At 38.3% G+C, this 17,668-nt stretch overlaps 1 protein-coding gene across 2 annotated transcripts in view; it reads left to right on the plus strand.

Annotated features, from left to right (window-relative positions):
• NME8 (NME/NM23 family member 8) overlaps positions 1–17,668 on the plus strand; it is a 55,050-nt gene extending 37,382 nt beyond the window's left edge. The window contains exons 10-15 of one of the 2 annotated variants that reach the window (XM_060414720.1): positions 2,170–2,342; positions 9,967–10,111; positions 10,788–10,895; positions 14,894–15,045; positions 15,623–15,767; positions 16,510–17,668. In XM_060414720.1, coding sequence (XP_060270703.1) covers positions 2,170–2,342; positions 9,967–10,111; positions 10,788–10,895; positions 14,894–15,045; positions 15,623–15,767; positions 16,510–16,747 — 961 coding nt within the window. In that variant the 3' untranslated portion in view covers positions 16,748–17,668. Of the gene's footprint in view, positions 1–2,169; positions 2,343–9,943; positions 10,112–10,787; positions 10,896–11,555 lie in introns of those variants that run through there. The other variant, XR_009600406.1, reaches the window with a different exon arrangement.

Genomic DNA, 17,668 nt, shown 5'->3' on the forward strand with positions numbered 1-17,668 from the left:
GAGTGATCACACCATTGCGGTTATCCGCACCATTAAGAACTTTTCTCTATAGTTCTTCTGTGTATTCTTGCCATCTCTTATTAATATCTTCTGCTTCTGTTAGGTCCACACTGTTTCTGTCCTTTATTGTGCCCATCTTTGCATGAAAATGTTCCCTTGGTATCTAATTTTCTTCATGAGATCTCTAGTCTTTCCCATTCTATTGTTTTCCTCTATTTCTTTGCAGTGATCACTGAAGAAGGCTTTCTTATCTCTCCTTGCTATTCTTTGGAACTCTGCAGTCAGATGGGTATATCTTTCTTTTTCTCCTTTCCCTTTCACTTCTCTTTTTCTCAGCTATTTGTAAGGCCACCCCAGACAACCATTTTGCCTTTTTACATTTCTTGTTCTTGGGGATGGTTTTGATCACTGCCTCATTACAATGTTATGAACCTCTGCCCATAGTTCCTCAGGTATTCTGTCTATCAGATCTAATCCCCTGAATCTCACTTCTACTGTATAATCATAAAGGATTTGATTTAGGTCATACTTGAATGGCCTAATGGTTTTCCCTACTTTCTTCAATTTAAGTCTGAATTTTTCAATAAGGAGTTCATGATCTGAGCCACAGTCAGCTCCTGGTCTTGTTTTTGCTGACTGTATAGGCTTTTTCTGATCACATGGGTCACAGCCTTGTCTAACTCGATGAAACTATGAGCCATGCAGTGTAGAGCCACCCAAGACGATGGGTCATGGTGGAGAGTTCTGACAAAACGTGGTCCACTGGAGAACAGAATGGCAAACCACTTCAGCATTCTTGCCTGAGAACTGTATGAACAGTATGAAAAGGCAGAAAGATATGACACTGAAAGATGAACTCCCCAGGTTGTTAGGCATCCAATATTCTACTGGAGAAGGGAGAAGAAATAGCTTCAGAAGGACTGAAGAGGCTGAGCCAAAGTGGAAACAACACCCAGTTGTGGATATGTCTGGTGATAAAAGTAAAGTCTGATGCTATAAAGAACAATACTGCATAGGAACTTGAAATGTTAACTCCATGAATCAAGGTAAATTGGAAGTGGTCAAATGGGAGATGGCAAGAGTAAATATTGACAGTTTAGGGATCAGTGAACTAAAATGGACCAGAATGGGTGAATTTAATTCAGATGACCGTTATATCTACAACTGTGGGCAAGAATCCCTTAGAAGAAAGGGAGTAGCCCTCATAGTCAACAAAAGAACCTGAAATGCAGTAGTTGGGTGCAATCTCAAAAACGACAGGATGATCTCTGTTCATTTCCAAGGCAAACCATTCAGTATCACAGTAATCTAAATCTATATTCTGCTTAGAAGAGACAAAGAAAAATAAAAAAATTAAGAGATGGCAACAAAATAGCCAGAAAAAATAAAGAATTAGAATTGAATATTAAAAGTGTTAAACTTGATAAAGAAGGACATGATGTAAAAGAAAACATTTGTGAAGAAGATATAGTGGTCAAAAACTCTATTCCTGAAACCACACAGATGACATAATAAAAATATAAGTATTAGAAAGATAATAAGGAGAACTGGTAAAAGTAACATTATGCTCATAGATCTCAATACAAAGCAGAGAAAAAAGCAAGGATATATATGAATGGCAAATATGTATTCCATAATTGTGTATAATAAATGATCTAAAATATATGAAATATGAATATGTATAACCTTAAATCTCACAAGCAAATTTGCTTTGTTTACAAAGAAAACCTAAACAAATTTTTAAAAATTAAAATCTTACTACATACATTTCAAATAGAAAACATCTTACCTATTTGAAAACATGAAATGTGCTCCCAAATTAGCCTAGATTCAAAGACAAGACTATAAGGAAAATTATAAACTATCTGGATTGCTTTACATAGAAGAAAGAAAAAAATTTTTTAAACATACTTTATTTTGGTATCTTTAATATCCTCTCATGAAATCAAACATATGTGATTTCATGTAATTGATTTTTGTGTTGGTTCAATAAAAATGGAATTAAATACATATTCTTTGATGTAATAGAGATGTAACTTATCTTTATGTGAAGTTCAATATTCATTTGTTTTATTAAAATTAAATTATTTGTGAGGATATATTATCAGTTTTAATTTTCTGGCATAATTATTAAGCTTCAGTTTATAATTATGTTTTGGATTTTAACAGTTTACAACAATATTTGGAAATACAACAAATATCTCAGTTTTGTGATGTTGAAGAGAATATAACTAATACTAAGTTTATCGATGTCCTAATCCCTGATTTTAAAAAAATTAGAGGCGTAAAATTTGAAAAGATACTGGCATTACTTCGACCAGCCCTCTTTAATGAAAGAACAGGTAAGAAATAAAGTATAAATTATTTAACTACATTGTGCATATGATTTGAATAATATTAAAATATGTTAGTTTAAAATTGAACATTCAAGAAAAAGCACTTGAAGTAAGAAATTTAATTGACACTAATTTACTAATTTATCAATAAATAGAATAAAACAATTTTATAGTTAAAAAGTTCAGAAAGTGCTTTCTAACCTAGGAATTTGTTAGGGTAGATTTAACATACAAGAATTATTATTATATATAATTATTATTATAGTTATTATAATAAAGATTAGAAGTATTCATGTCTGAAATGCCTAAGTTCAACACTTAGGTAAACCTCTTATTAATAGTGTGATTTGAAAAAAATATACTTTACCAAATCTTTTTTCATGTTTAAATTCAAAAGGTTAAAATGAGAAAACATAAAGTACCTAACTCTTAAAAGGTGCTGGCTATTTTTAACCTCACAGAATAGAGTGAATATTGGCAGAGCAAGAACAGAAACTATAAAGTAACACTATTAATTCTTTTTTATATCCAGTGTATGGAAATAAATTGATACTTGTATGTTGACCTCATATTCTCTGCCTTGCTAAACTACTTAGTTCTAGGACATCATTTCCTTGAGAATTTCTGTTACTAGGGTTTCTGAGGGCTTTTCAGGTGGCATGAGTGGTTAGGAACCTGCCTGCCAATGCAGGACACATAAGAGAGGAGGGCCGGGAAGATCCCATGGAGTAGGGCAAGGCAACCCACTCCAGTCTTCTTGCCTGCAGAATCCCATGGACAGAGGAGCCTGGCAGGCTACAGTTCATAAGGTCACAAAGAGTAGGACATGACTGAAGTGACTTAGCACAGCACAGCACAGGATTTCTGCACATCAGACCTACGTACCTTTCGGGCTAGGTAGCTGTTGAGGGTGCTGCGTCACAAGCATTGGAAAATGTTCAGCGACCTCTTTGGCCTCTACTCACTTCATGTCAGTAGCATCCCCTCAACTCCTAGTTGTGAAAATCAAAACACATCTCCAAACATTGTTAAGTGCACTTTGAAGGACTGAGAACTACTGATGTAGACAATAATATCTAAAAATTGAGACAGTTTTGCCTCTTTCTTTTTAATATGTGCATGTTTTATTTCTTTTGCGTGCCTTATTGTACTGGTGGAACTTCCTGCATGATGTTGAATAATAAGAGAGATGAGAGTACACAAGTTACCTTGCTCCTGATCTTACAGTGAAAGCATTAAGTCTTTTACCATTAAGTGTCATGTTAGCTTTATATGCCCTTTATTTAGATTAAGGAAATTCTCACCTACTCCTAGTTTGGGGAGGTATTTTTTTAAAAAAATCATGAATGGATGTTATAGTTTCTCAAAAAGATTTTCCTGTATCTACTGATATTTTTCCCTTGAGTTTAATAATATGGCAATTATTTTGATTTTTAAATATTTAACCAGCCTTGCATTCTCCAGATAAACTATACTTGGTTGTTGTTTATTGTCATTTACTGTCCTTTTTAACATATTGCTGGGTTTGAATTTTTGATATTTTGTTGGGCACTTTCTTGTAATGTCTTTATCTGGTTTTGGTATTAGGGTAATGGATAAATGCAGTCACTGTTTTCTGGAAGAGATGGTGTAGAATTGATATTGCATCTTTTAAAAATCTTTACTGGAATTTACCAGTGAAGCTCCCTGGGCGTAGAGTTCTCGTCTTTGGAAAGTTTCATTTGCCTTTTTAAACCTTGAACAAAATGTATATGTTTTTTAGGTGAATAGACTTTATACTTTAGAATAGTTGTTGATTTACAGAAAAATTAAGAAAGATAGTACAGTGTTCCCATAAGCCTACCCCCATAATAGTTTCTTAGAATAATATTTTATTGTGATACATTCTTATAACCAGTGAGCCGATGTCAACACACTGTTATTAACTAAACTTCATAGTTGATGGTAAGGTTTGCTCTCTGCATTGCACATTCTGTGGGTTTTGATAAATTCAGTGTCATGTGGCCCTTTTACAGTATCATACCTGGTAGAACCACTGCCCTAAAAATCCCTGTTCTTCTCCTATTTATCCATCTCCCTCTCCCAACCCCTGTTGTAATCTGACCTTTTTACTGTCTCTGTAGTTTTGCATGTTCCAGAATGTCATACAGTTGAAATCATAGAGTGATAAATTTCTCTTATAAAACTATATACACTTAAGTTTCCCTTGTGTCTTTTTGTGGTGTAAATAGCTTACTTCTTTATAGCTGAATAACATTATATTGTACGACTATACCAGCATATGTATAGTTACTTATTAGAGGACATCTTCGTTGTGCCCAGTTTTTGGCTATTATGAGTAAAGCTGCTATAGGCAGCTTTATTAGGAGCATGTAACATTGTGATAAGGATATCTCTGATGTATTGAGTCACTAGGGTTTTAGCTTTAATTTTCTACACGATATAATCTTTATCCTACCAGCACAACAACCTGCTGCAGAATACATCTCAGTTCAGTTCAGTCATTCAGTCATGCCTGACGCTTTGCGATCTCGACTGCAGCACGCAAGGCTTCCCTGTCCATCACCAACTCCTGGAGCTTGCTCAAACTCATGTCCATTGAGTCGGTGATGCCATCCAGCCATCTCATCCTCTGTTGTCCTTTTCTCCTTCTGCCTTCAGTCTTTCCCAGCATCAGGGTCTTCTCCAGTGAGTCAGTTCTTCGCATCAGGTGGTCAAAGTATTTGAGTTCCAGCTTCAGCATCAGTCTTTCCAATGAATATTCAGGATTGATTTCCTTTAGGATTGACTGGTTTCATCTCCTTGCAGTCCAATCAGTCAGTCAGTTCAGTTGCTCAGTCGTGTCTGACTCTTTGTGACCCCATGAATTGCAGCACGCTAGGCCTCCCTGTCCATCACCAACTTCTGGAGTTCACTCAGACTCACGTCCATCGAGTCAGTGATGCCCTCCAGCCATCTCATCCTCTGTCATCCCCTTCTCCTCCTGCCCGCAATCCCTCCCAGCATCAGAATCATTTCCAATGAGTCAACTCTTCACATGAGGTGGCCAAAGTACTGGAGTTTCAGCTTTAGCATCATTCCTTCCAAAGAAATTCCAGGGCTGATCTCCTTCAGAATGGACTGGTTGGATCTACTAGCAGTCCAAGGGACTCTCAAGAGTCTTCTCCAACACCACAGTTCAAAAGCATCAATTCTTCGGTGCTCAGCTTTCTTCACAGTCCAACTCTCACATCCATACACGACCACTGGAAAAACCATAGCCTTGACTAGACAGACCTTTTTTGGCAAAGTAATGTCTCTGCTTTTCAATATGCTATCTAGGTTGGTCATAATTTTTCTTCCAAGGAGTAAGCATCTTTTAATTTCATGGCTGCAGTCACCATCTGCAGTGATTTTGGAGCCCCAAAACTAAAGTCTGACACTGTTTCCACTGTTTCCGCATCTATTTCCCATGAAGTGATGGGACCGGATGCCATGATCTTCGTTTTCTGAATGTTGAGCTTTAAGCCAACTTTTTCACTCTCCACTTTCACTTTGATCAAGAGGCTTTTTAGTCCAGGGGACCCTTAAAAGTCTTCTCCAACACTACAGTTCAAAAGCATCAATTCTTCAGCACTCAGCTTTCTTTATAGTCCAACTCTCACATCCATACATGACTACTGGAAAAACCATAGCTTTTTTGGACTTTTTTTGGCAAAGTAATGTCTCTGCTTTTTAATATGCTGTCTAGGTTGTTCGTAGCTTTTCTTCCAAGGAGCAAGCATCTTTTAATTTCATGGCTGAAGTCACCATTTGCAGTGATTTTGGAGCCCAAGAAAATAAACTCTCTCACTGTTTCCATTGTGTCCCCATCTATTTGCCATGAAGAGATGGGATCAGATGCCAAGATCTTAGTTTTCTGAATGTTGAGTTTTAAGCCAACTTTTTCACTCTCCTCTTTCACTTTCATCAAGAGGCTCTTTAGTTCCTCTTCACTTTCTGCCATAAGCATGGTATCATCTGCATATCTGAGGTTATTGATGTTTCTCCTGGGAATCTTGATTACAGATTGTGTTTCATCCAGCCCGGCATTTTGCATGATGTACTCTGCATATAAGTTGAATAAGCAAGGTGACAATATACAGCCTTGATGCACTCTTTTCCCAATTTGGAACTAGTTCATTGTTCCATGTCTGGTTCTAATTGTTGCTTCTTGACCTGCAAACAGGTTTTGCAGGAGGCAAGTAAGGTGGTCTGTTATCCCCATCTCTTGAAGAATTTTCCACAGTTTCCTGTGATCTACACAGTCAAAGGCTTTGGCATAATTAATAAAGCAGAAGTAGAGGTTTTTCTGGAATTCTCTTGCTTTTTCTATGATTCAGCGGATGTTGGCAACTTGATCTCTGGTTCCTCTGCCTTTTCTAAATCCATCTTGAACATCTAGCAGTTCACAGTTCATGTACTGTTGAAGCCTGTACATGTACTGCTGAAGTAAAATACATCTAATTGATAATAACAGCTGAGTATGGAAAGCGCTATGATAAGAGAAACCTCACTGGATATCAAATAGGATATGCAGCCCATTATTGAGTGGAAAGATAAGTATGGCTTAATTAACCAGGGACAGTTGCATAATACTTCATGGAAAAAGCACTGTTTATGCAGAGACTAAAAAGTCAAGTTTGAATTAGCCAGGAAAAGGAGAATCTTGAATAGTTTGAGTGTAGTGCTTGCCACCAAAGTCAGTCTCAAAACTGGTGTGAGAGATTATATACAAAGAAGTCAGAACAATTCAGAATTAAAGAAGTAATATTTGACAGATTTGTAAATGTTATTTTGAGATTGGAAAAATCTGACTGTAGATTAATGCTCATGGGAAGGAACCAAGCAGTTGAAGTTAAAAGAAAGACAGAAAAGATTAGCACAGGCCAAGGTCACTGAGAGCCAGGAGGAAATAATTTCTGTAGCAGATGTATAGGATTGGGCTGAGAAGAGATTTTCATTCTATGTAACAAGAGAGAAAGAGGCTGGATAGACACAGATCCAGTTTATAGGTTTGTGGCAGGAAGTTGAGGGGTTTGTCTTTTGTTACTTCGTTTCTCTGTAAATAAGAAGCAGTGTTATTGGCTGAGAGGAGAAGAGGCAACCCTGCTGTGGACATGATCCATCAAAGGCCAGCCCTTTTCTTGGTCTATGTATGCCATTTCTACCTGCTTTCTTGAGTGTTTCACACTCGAAAATGTCCCTTATTTTCTGGCAACATCACTTTCTCTCTTGCTACTGAGTTTTCCCTGTTAGCACAAAAACATGGTCCAACATAATAATGAACAAAATTCAATGAAATAAAAACAAAATCTGAAAAACTGCCTTGGATCCTCCGCCCCCTCAGCTGACAACCCATTTCTTTACTTGTCTGCAATGGACACTCTCAAGGAGTTGTCTGTGCTGTGAATCACCTTCTTGACCCTCACCCACTCCTGAACCCCCTCCAATTGAGCTTCTGTCAGAACTACCCTGGTCAAGTTCACCAGCGACCTCCAACTTGCCAGCTCTCACTTTCAAATGGCCTGTGTTCTCTTCATAGCTCTTAGTAGTATTTAGCAGTTTCTGCTTCCACACTGGTCACCTGGTTTGGATTGCCCCTGAAATCCTGACTCTTGTTCCTGGGAAACACATACAGTTTTTTCAGTTTTTCTGAGCAAAGCAAATCTACCTCCAACCAAGTTGCAAAGATCTCACCTTCTACTCAATAATTTGTTGAAATAATTTTTCCCAAACAAATACAGTTTTCTCCTACAAAGAATTTTGGTGACAGCTGTTAGTGTCATAACATATTGCTATTGTGATATGCAAACCATACTGACATTTAAGGATGGCATAAAGGTGTTAATTAAAAAGGGGAAAAAACAAAATTTGAAGTTGGTTAGTCTCTTTTCACTATCCCTCTCCCTCTTGCTCAACTCTCACCTCAGTTTTTGATTATTTCATGTTTACAATGTTTGCCATTTGGTAGTAAATGGTAATTCATCACTCTTTAAATAAATGTTGACCTTTATTGATATTTAATTATTCTGGGTCACCCCAAGAAATTCTACAGCAAAGTCTGTGTGGATTATTAAACTTGAAGAAAACAGACATCTTCGCCATATTCTCATGTATTTTCAAGAAATATAATGTACCTCTATTCAACTCATCTATTACATCTTTTATTCAGATATAATAGTTTTCTTCATTATAGTTCTTGTTACCTTATTTTTCAACTAAATATGGGAATATATGTAATGTTCTTTGCTCTAAAGTATTCACTCAACAAAAGGTAAGCTGTTCACAGTTGTTGTTTTAGTGCCAGCTATTTCTTTTCAGCATTATTCCTAGTTTTTAACCCCAAAGTGAACGACACTTCCCCCCCAAACTTATTTTCTATGTAAGAAAGATAGTGGCTTCTGTAATTTTTTACTTACTGACTCCCTTACTGAATTATGTATTTAATACTATTAACCTTTTAAAAATACTCCTAAATTTTCCAAGCAGCAAATGTGCAAACACTGCTATCCATTTTGTTCAATTTTGTTATTTTTATGTATGGCTTAGTACTTCCAGAATAACTATTAAATAATTAAAGGCCGGTATGATGACATTTTGCCTTTCTTCTACTCCTGACTGCTTTTAATGCCTCCAGTGATTTTGATTATGATGTTTGCTTTAGATTTTAGGCAAAAATCTCTATACTCTAAAATATTTCTATCTGCCACATGGTACAAAAAGATTTTGAATGTAATCCAATGGCATGTCTTTTGATGGCATATTTTGAAATTTATAATTTTTTTATAAACAGGTGTACAGTGGATGTATTTAGAATTGTTCTTATACAAACCAGTTTTCATGCTTTTCACAGTCCTTAGGTCCATTAATTTCCCACTTTTTCCTCAACTATGTTTCATCTTTCAGTTATCCAGAGCCTATATTTAAGCACATTAAAAAAAAGATATGTACCTAGTTATTTTGTTTTCTGAAAGTGACAGTCGCTCAGTCATGTCTGACTCTCTGTGACCCCATGGACTTCACAGTCCTTGGAATTCTCCAGGCCAGAATACTGGAGTGGGGAGCCTTTCTCTTCTCCAGGAGATCTTCCCAACCCAGGGATCAAACCCAGGTCTCCTGCATTGCAGGCAGATTCTTTACCAGCTGAGCCACAAGGGAAGCCCAAGAATACTGGAGTGGGTAGCATATCCCTTCTCTAGCGGATCTTCCCAACTCAGGAATCGAGCTGGGGTCTCCTGCTCTGCAGGCAGATTCTTGACCAACTGATCTATCAGGAAAGCCCAGCCCTAGAGCCCTACCATATCTGAGAATGTCAGTGTATCACCTGTATATATGAAATAAAACTTATCTGCCCATACACATTTTTAAAAATAAATCCCCCATTCCCAGATCTATAGAGTTTGGTTCACTGAAGAACTGGAAATGGCATCATAAATTTGACATGTTAAGAATACTGTTCACCTTAAATTAAAGATCGAATGATCTATTGTTGTAAACTTAAATTTCATATGAGAATGAAATACATTCTATGTCCTTATGATAATATAGTCTGTATTGTGTGTATAATCAATAACCTAGCCCTTTAAAACTTATGTGACTTTTTATTTAGAGGATGTTTTGAATAAAATTCAAGATGAAGGCTTTAAAATACTGCTGCAAAGACAGATAGTATTATCAGAAGAAGAAGCAAAAACACTGTGCAAAGAATATGAAAATAAAGATTATTTTGGAAACGTTATAGAAAGCATGACCAGGTAAAACAGAATTCAGGTTGATTTATGTTTGACTCAGTTAGCCTTCTTTTAGCCCTGCTTTCTGTTCAAGTTGCCAAACCTCTCAGTTCTGTAAAGAGGCGCTGAGCCGACTCTTTTGCCAGTGTTACTTCCATTTTGAGTCCCTGCTCAACCACGTGTCTTCTGTGATCCCCCTGGAATGTTGTTAGAGCAATGCAAGTCCCCAGTGAAGCCTCTGGAGTCTAGCTGAGTTGAACTGCATAGCCAGTTTGTGCAGCATCATCAAGTCCAAGTAGACAGCTATGACTGACTCTCAAGGGTTTTGGTAACCCTGAAGATCACTAGTCCAAGGAGATGAATGGGATGCTAGAAACCTGTCAGGTTTCTATCAGAATAAATGAAACAGCAGCCAGACCAGAAAGCCAGCAAGCGTGTATAATATAAATCAGCAGGGGCATGGGGACAATACCTGTATTGTCCCTAGACCACTCGATCAGAACCAAGGCCCTTCTTTTCCCTTCCTTTCTCTGCTTCCTTTCTTTGATGAATATACTCTTGAGAGTACATCAGCAGAAATTAATTTCTTACTCTTAGTAAAAAGGGCTATTTTACTATTTTTATCTAACAAATACACTTGCATTATTTATCTATAATTAGCTACAAGCCATAGTTTCATTAACTTTTTCTTTTCTAACAGTGGTCCATCTCTAGCCCTTGTTTTAGTAAGAGAAAACGGTTTAGCATACTGGAAACAGTTAATTGGACCAAGCAGTGTTGAAGAAGCCAAAGAATATATTCCAGAGAGGTACGATTCATGTCATGGGTCCCCAGATTCTTTCATGGGAGCCATTTTGATTTCCTTTTGAATATAGGGTACGGGAACTACAGCTCTCGTCCAAAGTAGGTTCTCAGGAATGCTCCTTTTGCTGGGTAAGGAGGGGGCTATTTATGACTGAAAGCCCAGCCCAGTGCCAACCTGAATATGGCGAAGGCTTTGCAAGAGAATGTTGTAAGCTGCTTTGTTTGGGGCTGAAAATAAGTGGTAGCTACCCAGCCAGAAGTCTGTATCTTGGCAGAAATACCTGCCCCATGCACTGTTTAGGAGAATTCTTTTGAGAAGGGCATGATGGTCCTATAGGTTGTTTAATTGATATAGGAGTTTTAAGACAATGATGACTAACTTAATATGTAGTCTACAATTTGGTGGGAACATTTACAAAGTAATTTACTGATGAGTCTTAGAATTTTGTAATCAGCTCAAAACCTGGCATGTTACCTGTTACCTAGTTCAGTTCAGTCGCTCAGTCTTGTCTGACTCTGTGACCCCATGAACCGCAGCATGCCAGGCCTCCCTGTCCATCACCAACTCCCAGAGTTCACCCAAACCCATGTCCATTGAGTCGGTGATGCCATCTAACCATCTTATCCTCTGTCGTCCCCTTCTCCTGCCCTCAATCTTTTCCAGTATCAGGGTCTTTTCCAGTGAGTCAGTTCTTCGCATCAGGTGGCCAAGTATTGGAGTTTCAGCTTCAACATCAGTCCTTCCAATGAACATCCAGGATTGATCTCCTTTAGGATGGACTGGTTGGATCTCCTTGCAGTTCAAGGGACTCTCAAGAGTCTTCTCCAACACCACAGTTCAAAAGCATCAATTCTTCTGTGCTCAGCTTTCTTTATAGTCCAACTCTCACATCCATACATGACTACTGGAAAAACCATAGCCTTGACTAGATGGACCTTTGTTGGCAAAATAATGTCTCTGTTTTTTAACATGCTATCTAATACCTGTTACCTAGGCACTTTAAAAAATATATTTTGATCTTAGCTGCTGGGCTTGGTCTCAGCTGAGGGAAGGAGATAACATCTCATTCATCTCTGTTCTTGGCATGTAGCTGATGGAAACAAACTGTCTTGCAATTCACCTAAATTCTTTGTGCTAATTTCAGAGCAGGATTGAATTCAGGGGAAGAAAAACCCTCCTTCAAGTGAGCAAGAATAAAGATGCTTTATCAAACACAGGAAATGTTTGCATCCATGCTACCACAACAAATAACAGGACTTATGAAACATCATGTATATAAAGTTGAAGTGTTTTCTTCGGGGTATAAGATCTTGAGTTGGACTTGTCCTGAAGGAGGCATTTTGCACTCTTTTGACCCTCCTCTCTTATGCCTTTGTTCCTGTGCCAGGAAATTACTGTAAAGGATAATATGGCTTGGACACTCTTTACGTGGTAAGAGCAGGGTGCCATAGAACCTCTTAATGAAATGTAGCAGAGAATGCAATACATGGCATCAGAGAGAAGAATCCTTATCAATACCCGGCCTATACATGTAGGCACACTCTTCTAGAAATTCTGGCTCCAAGTGTGGAGGCTACATACCAGCACAGAGACATTTTCTCCAGGTGAAGGCACTCAGTAACTGCCCCTCTTCTCCCCACTATTATAGTGAGAATTTAAATCGTAAGCCCTTATGATCTCTAATGTTGCCACAAGTTCACAATGATTCTTAGCCATTATTTGTGATTGCCTCCTTTTTTAAGTTGCCTTAGAAATAACTCCTGCACTTGGGCATCAGACTCTTTACTCTCCATTGCTTAATCTGAAATATGGTCACTTGCATACAAGAGAAACACAGCAATCCTTCTCTCCTATCCTTACATGCACATACACACACACACACAGACACACACACAGACACACACACACACACAGACACTTTTTCCAAATACCATGTCTAACAGCCTAATAGAGGGCCTGCTTGTAGTTCTTTGCATTGAATGGAGTCAGTTCTGGTGATATATCATTCATTGTACAAATCTCCTTGACAATCACAGGCTCTTAGTCTACAAATATCTTCAAATCAGAGATGTAAGAGCAGCCAAGGGATGAATGGGAAGGTCACGTTAGATAAGGAAATCTGAAATGGTCACTGAAAAAATTAGAGAGATTTTACCAGCTGAGCCACAAGGGAAACTCAGAGATAAGAAAGGGGTCTTAAAACTTAGGACAGAAAGCCAGGTTTCCAGTGATGTCAGTCTGTTAACAGGAAGGGAGATTATTTGCTGTGGCTGGATTTTGTGGGTTGCTTGCTCAGGGCTATGTTTAAAGGGCAGAAAATTAATGAGCAATGAATATCACTTCATTGGCAAAATAGATAGATAGGCAAAATAGATAGGCAGAGGGACAGAAAGAAAAAGGTGCAACTGGAAAACACTGAGGAATAATGGTTGACTTTGGAGATATGTATTCATCTATCATACAAAAACAGAACTGGAATAAACTACCCCAGCAGGGCTTGCCCATTACCATCAATGTCACTCCTGCCTTGTTCCACGAAGCCATTTGGTATGCTCCTCTTTTACTGCTGCTTTCCTTACCTGGAGGGTTCCACTGCCATGTGTCCTGGATTCAGTGTTTATAATTTGGTATCTTTGGAATAGGTCAAATGCCATCTCTAGTGCTTGATATTATTTAGTGATTAAAGAAGGAGAAGGAATTTATTGACAGCTTACTATGCACCATAAATTTCAAACACATCATCAGATTACATCTGCAAAGACTCCTTCTGAAACTGGGTTTATTATCGTATTCGTATTTGAGACAACTGAAGCGTAGACAAGGAAAATAGTTGATCAGTATCATGTGGCTAGCAAGTGGTACCACCAGAACTCTATATTCTGTTCTTTTCCACTGCACCAGCGTGTTCATTTAACTTCTATGCAGAGTACATCATGAGAAACGCTGGGCTGGAAGAAACACAAGCTGGAATCAAGACTGCCAGAAATATCAATAACCTCAGATATGCAGATGACACCACCCTTATGGCAGAAAGTGAAGAGGAAATAAAAAGCCTCTTGATGAAAGTAAAAGAGGAGAGTGAAAAAGTTGGCTTAAACCTCAACATTCAGAAAACGAAGATCATGGCATCTGGTCCCATCACTCCATGGGAAATAGAGGGAGAAACAGTGGAAACAGTGTCAGACTTTATTTTTTGGGGCTCCAAAATCACTGCAGATGGTGATTGTAGCCATGAAATTAAAAGACGCTTACTCCTTGGAAGAAAAGTTATGCCCAACCAAGATAGCATATTCAAAAGCAGAGACATTACCTTGCTGACTAAGGTCCGTCTTGTCAAGGTTATGGTTTTTCCAGTGGCCATGTATGGATGTGAGAGTTGGACTGTGAAGAAGGCTGAGCACCAAAGAATTGATGCTTTTGAACTGTGTTGTTGGAGAAGACTCTTGAGAGTCCCTTGGACTGCTAGTAGATCCAACCAGTCCATTCTGAAGGAGATCAGCCCTGGGATTTCTTTTGGAAGGAATGATGCTAAAGCTGAAACTCCAGTACTTTGACCACCTCATGCGAAGAGTTGACTCATTGGAAAAGACTCTGATGCTGGATTGGGGGCAGGAAGAGAAGGGGACGACCGAGGATGAGATGGCCGGATGGCATCACTGACTCGATGGATGTGAGTCTGAGTGAACTCCTGGAGTTGGTGATGGACAGGGAGGCCTGGCGTGCTGCGATTCATGGGGTCGCAAAGAGTCAGACACGACTGAGCGACTGAACTGAACTGAAGGGTGTTCATTGCATCTTTGACATTTGTCAGTATCCATTATCATGATTACTGAAATGTTCAACTCCTTTCTTCCTAATGACTGCTACCTGCTTAAAGGTAATAGCATGCCCCAAGCCATTCTGAAATTACTTCCTTTTGTAGAATGCAAATATGAAGTTTTACATTGTGTTATGTTATTTTATACGTTATATCAATTTTTGAGTTGACTTCTTTTTCAAAGCTTATGCGCACAATTTGCAATAGAAGGTTTGCCTATCAACCAGTTGTATGGAAGTGATTCACTAGAAGCTGCTGAAAGGGAAATACAATATTTCTTTCCTCCTCAACACACTGTGGCACTGATTAAACCTCATGTAACACAAGAACAAAGAGGTAAGTATATAAAGATAGAACCAATGTATATGTTTTTCTTCAAGTCCTGTGAAATTTTGCAAAGTAAAGAAAAGTTGAAAGAATAAAGCAATGAGCACCTTCATTATCAGGCGGTAGTGCTCCAAGTTTAGGCTGTGAGAGATTTTGACCAAATTTCCTTTATTTAGTCACCTTAATGGTGCCCTGTTAGTTCAGTGAGAAGAGTTCAGGTTGGCTGTCTCTTCCAATCTATATCTAGAAGTTCTATATCCAAGAAGTTCCTTGGCATTTGCAGTGTGGAGATGAAAACATGTCTTCACTTTTGGCATAAAAACAGGTTTCCTCATTTATAGACCACTGGACATTTCAGGTTGTTTCTGGAAAGATGGATCCCAGAAACTGAACATCTGCATTAACATATTGAAGTTCTTCTGAATGTCCCTCTGGTGCCTTTTCAGTTTAGTTTAGCACAGTTTTGGTTTTTTAAAACCACTGTATGCAAGTGATACTATGACCTTCCTTAGTTATTTCAATCTACTTAAAAACAGAACAGAAATGGAGGCAATCTGCAAGACTATCAAATATCTGTTTTCCCTAGAGGATATCATGAAAGTTATTAAAGACACTGGATTTGATATAACACAGATGAAAGAAATACTCCTAACTGAAGAGGAAGCAGAGAAAATTTATTTTAAAATAAAAAGAAAAGCGTTTTATAAGGATGTCTTGGGTGTTTTAGCTGAGTAAGTTTCAGATATAAAAAAGTTCTTTGCATTTTTCACATAGTAACTGTTTGTTATAGAAACTTTGAAAACTATGAAAAATTCATTAAAACATTCTATCTAATCTAATTCATGAGAAAAGCACCCTGGTAATATTTGGAGTTCATGTTTATTCTAATTCCCTTTTTTCCTTCTCTGTTTTTCTTTGTTTCTTTAGGTCTTCACATAGATATAGAGGCTATCTGCTTTTAAACGTCTGCTTTGCCAACATATTTAATCTTTGCCTTAGTTTCCTTATCCATAAAATGGGGATGTTAATAGGACCTACCTCATTGGTACTGTTGTGAAGGCTAAATAATTGATACATTGAAAGTAACTGGAATAGCGTCTGGCATGTATCCCTAGAATTAAAAAACAACATTCTCCTAGAACAAAAAACCTGTTGAAAGGGAATTCCCTGGTGGTCCAATGATTAGGACTCTGTACTTCCACTGCAGAGGGCATGGGTTCAATCCCTGGTCAGGTAACAAAGACCTAGCAAGCCATGTAGTATGGCCAAAAAACCCAGAAAAACAAATCCCAATAAACCTATTGGGTACGGGAGAAATTAAAATTTTTTTAAAAAGTAGAAAAATCACACTGATGAGGACAAAGAATAAAGATGAGCTCTCTGGATGAAGCTGTGGCATTCTGTCTTTAGCTGTGTATTCAGCCTCTATAGTTACCAATAGTCCAAGTCTTCTGAAAGCATTCTTGTTTGCAGGGGTACATCTCTGGTCATGATTCTGACCAAGTGGAATGCTGTTTCAGACTGGAGACGATTGATGGGTCCCACAGACCCAGAGGAAGCAAGACTATTGTCCCCAGATTCTATTCGAGCCCAATTTGGAGAAAATATTTTGAAAAATGCTGTCCATGGACCATCTGATATGGAGGAGGCAATGAAGACAATTAGTAGCATGTTTGAAGACTTTGTTCCTGAGAATCTGGAGGAAAACTAAAGTACAGTGCCTCTTGAATTATTATTATATCTCCTTATTACAGTGGCTGGACCTAGGACAAGGCTGGTCCATAAAGACCAGAGTTCTCCCCATATTCCTGAATCAACTTTATTTCCTGCCAGACACACTCTGCAGGTCTGTAGCAGGCTGGGAGCCGTGTAGATGCCAGGCACCTGAGAGACAGTAGGGCAAGAGAGACCTCTGCAGATTCGCCAGCCTTGGTTTTAAACCTCTGGGTTTGCAAGCCCTGGTCTCCAGCTGTGTCTGTGCCATCTGCTATGACTCAGTCTCATCAGTCTCTCTCCTTTCTTCCCCTCCACTTCTTCACTCTGAGTGGTCAAAGTCTCATTCAGAAGCCTCAACTCTATCCTTTAAGCGTCTGGAAACTTGGAGCCGATTAACTACCTGTGGGTACTATGTGACCATGGAATAAAATAGAATGTTAGAAAGTATAGAATAAAAGGCAACCAGTTCTATTCTTTGGCAAACAGGTGCTTATTGGGAAGAGGCAGCTACATAAAATGTATGTGAATTGAGTCTTGCTTAGTTGTTGATTGAAAGCTTTTCCATCTTGGACCATATGGGAGATAAGAGTGTAAGACAGATAATTTCCCCCCATAAAATCTACTTTCTTTCTTTAGTTTCAAAGAGCAGGCTCACTAATGTACACCCATGTGGCTCTGGTTGCTGACTTGAATGTGGAGTACAGTCCCCACCTGGACAAGCCAAACAGAATCAGCCTCCAGAGCATAATGAAGAAGCAATGTGAAATGGAGCAATCCCTTGACACCCAACCGGTTCCTCAGGGAGAGATGAGCAAGCACATTGATTCCTATTATTATTGATAAGCTATGATTTCTCTAGATATAAGAATGTTGTATTAATATATTATGCATAGAAATAAAGGTAAATTCTGGCATA

The sequence above is a fragment of the Ovis aries genome, chromosome 4 (genome assembly GCF_016772045.2).
Source record: "Ovis aries strain OAR_USU_Benz2616 breed Rambouillet chromosome 4, ARS-UI_Ramb_v3.0, whole genome shotgun sequence".
Lineage (NCBI taxonomy): Eukaryota > Metazoa > Chordata > Mammalia > Artiodactyla > Bovidae > Ovis > Ovis aries.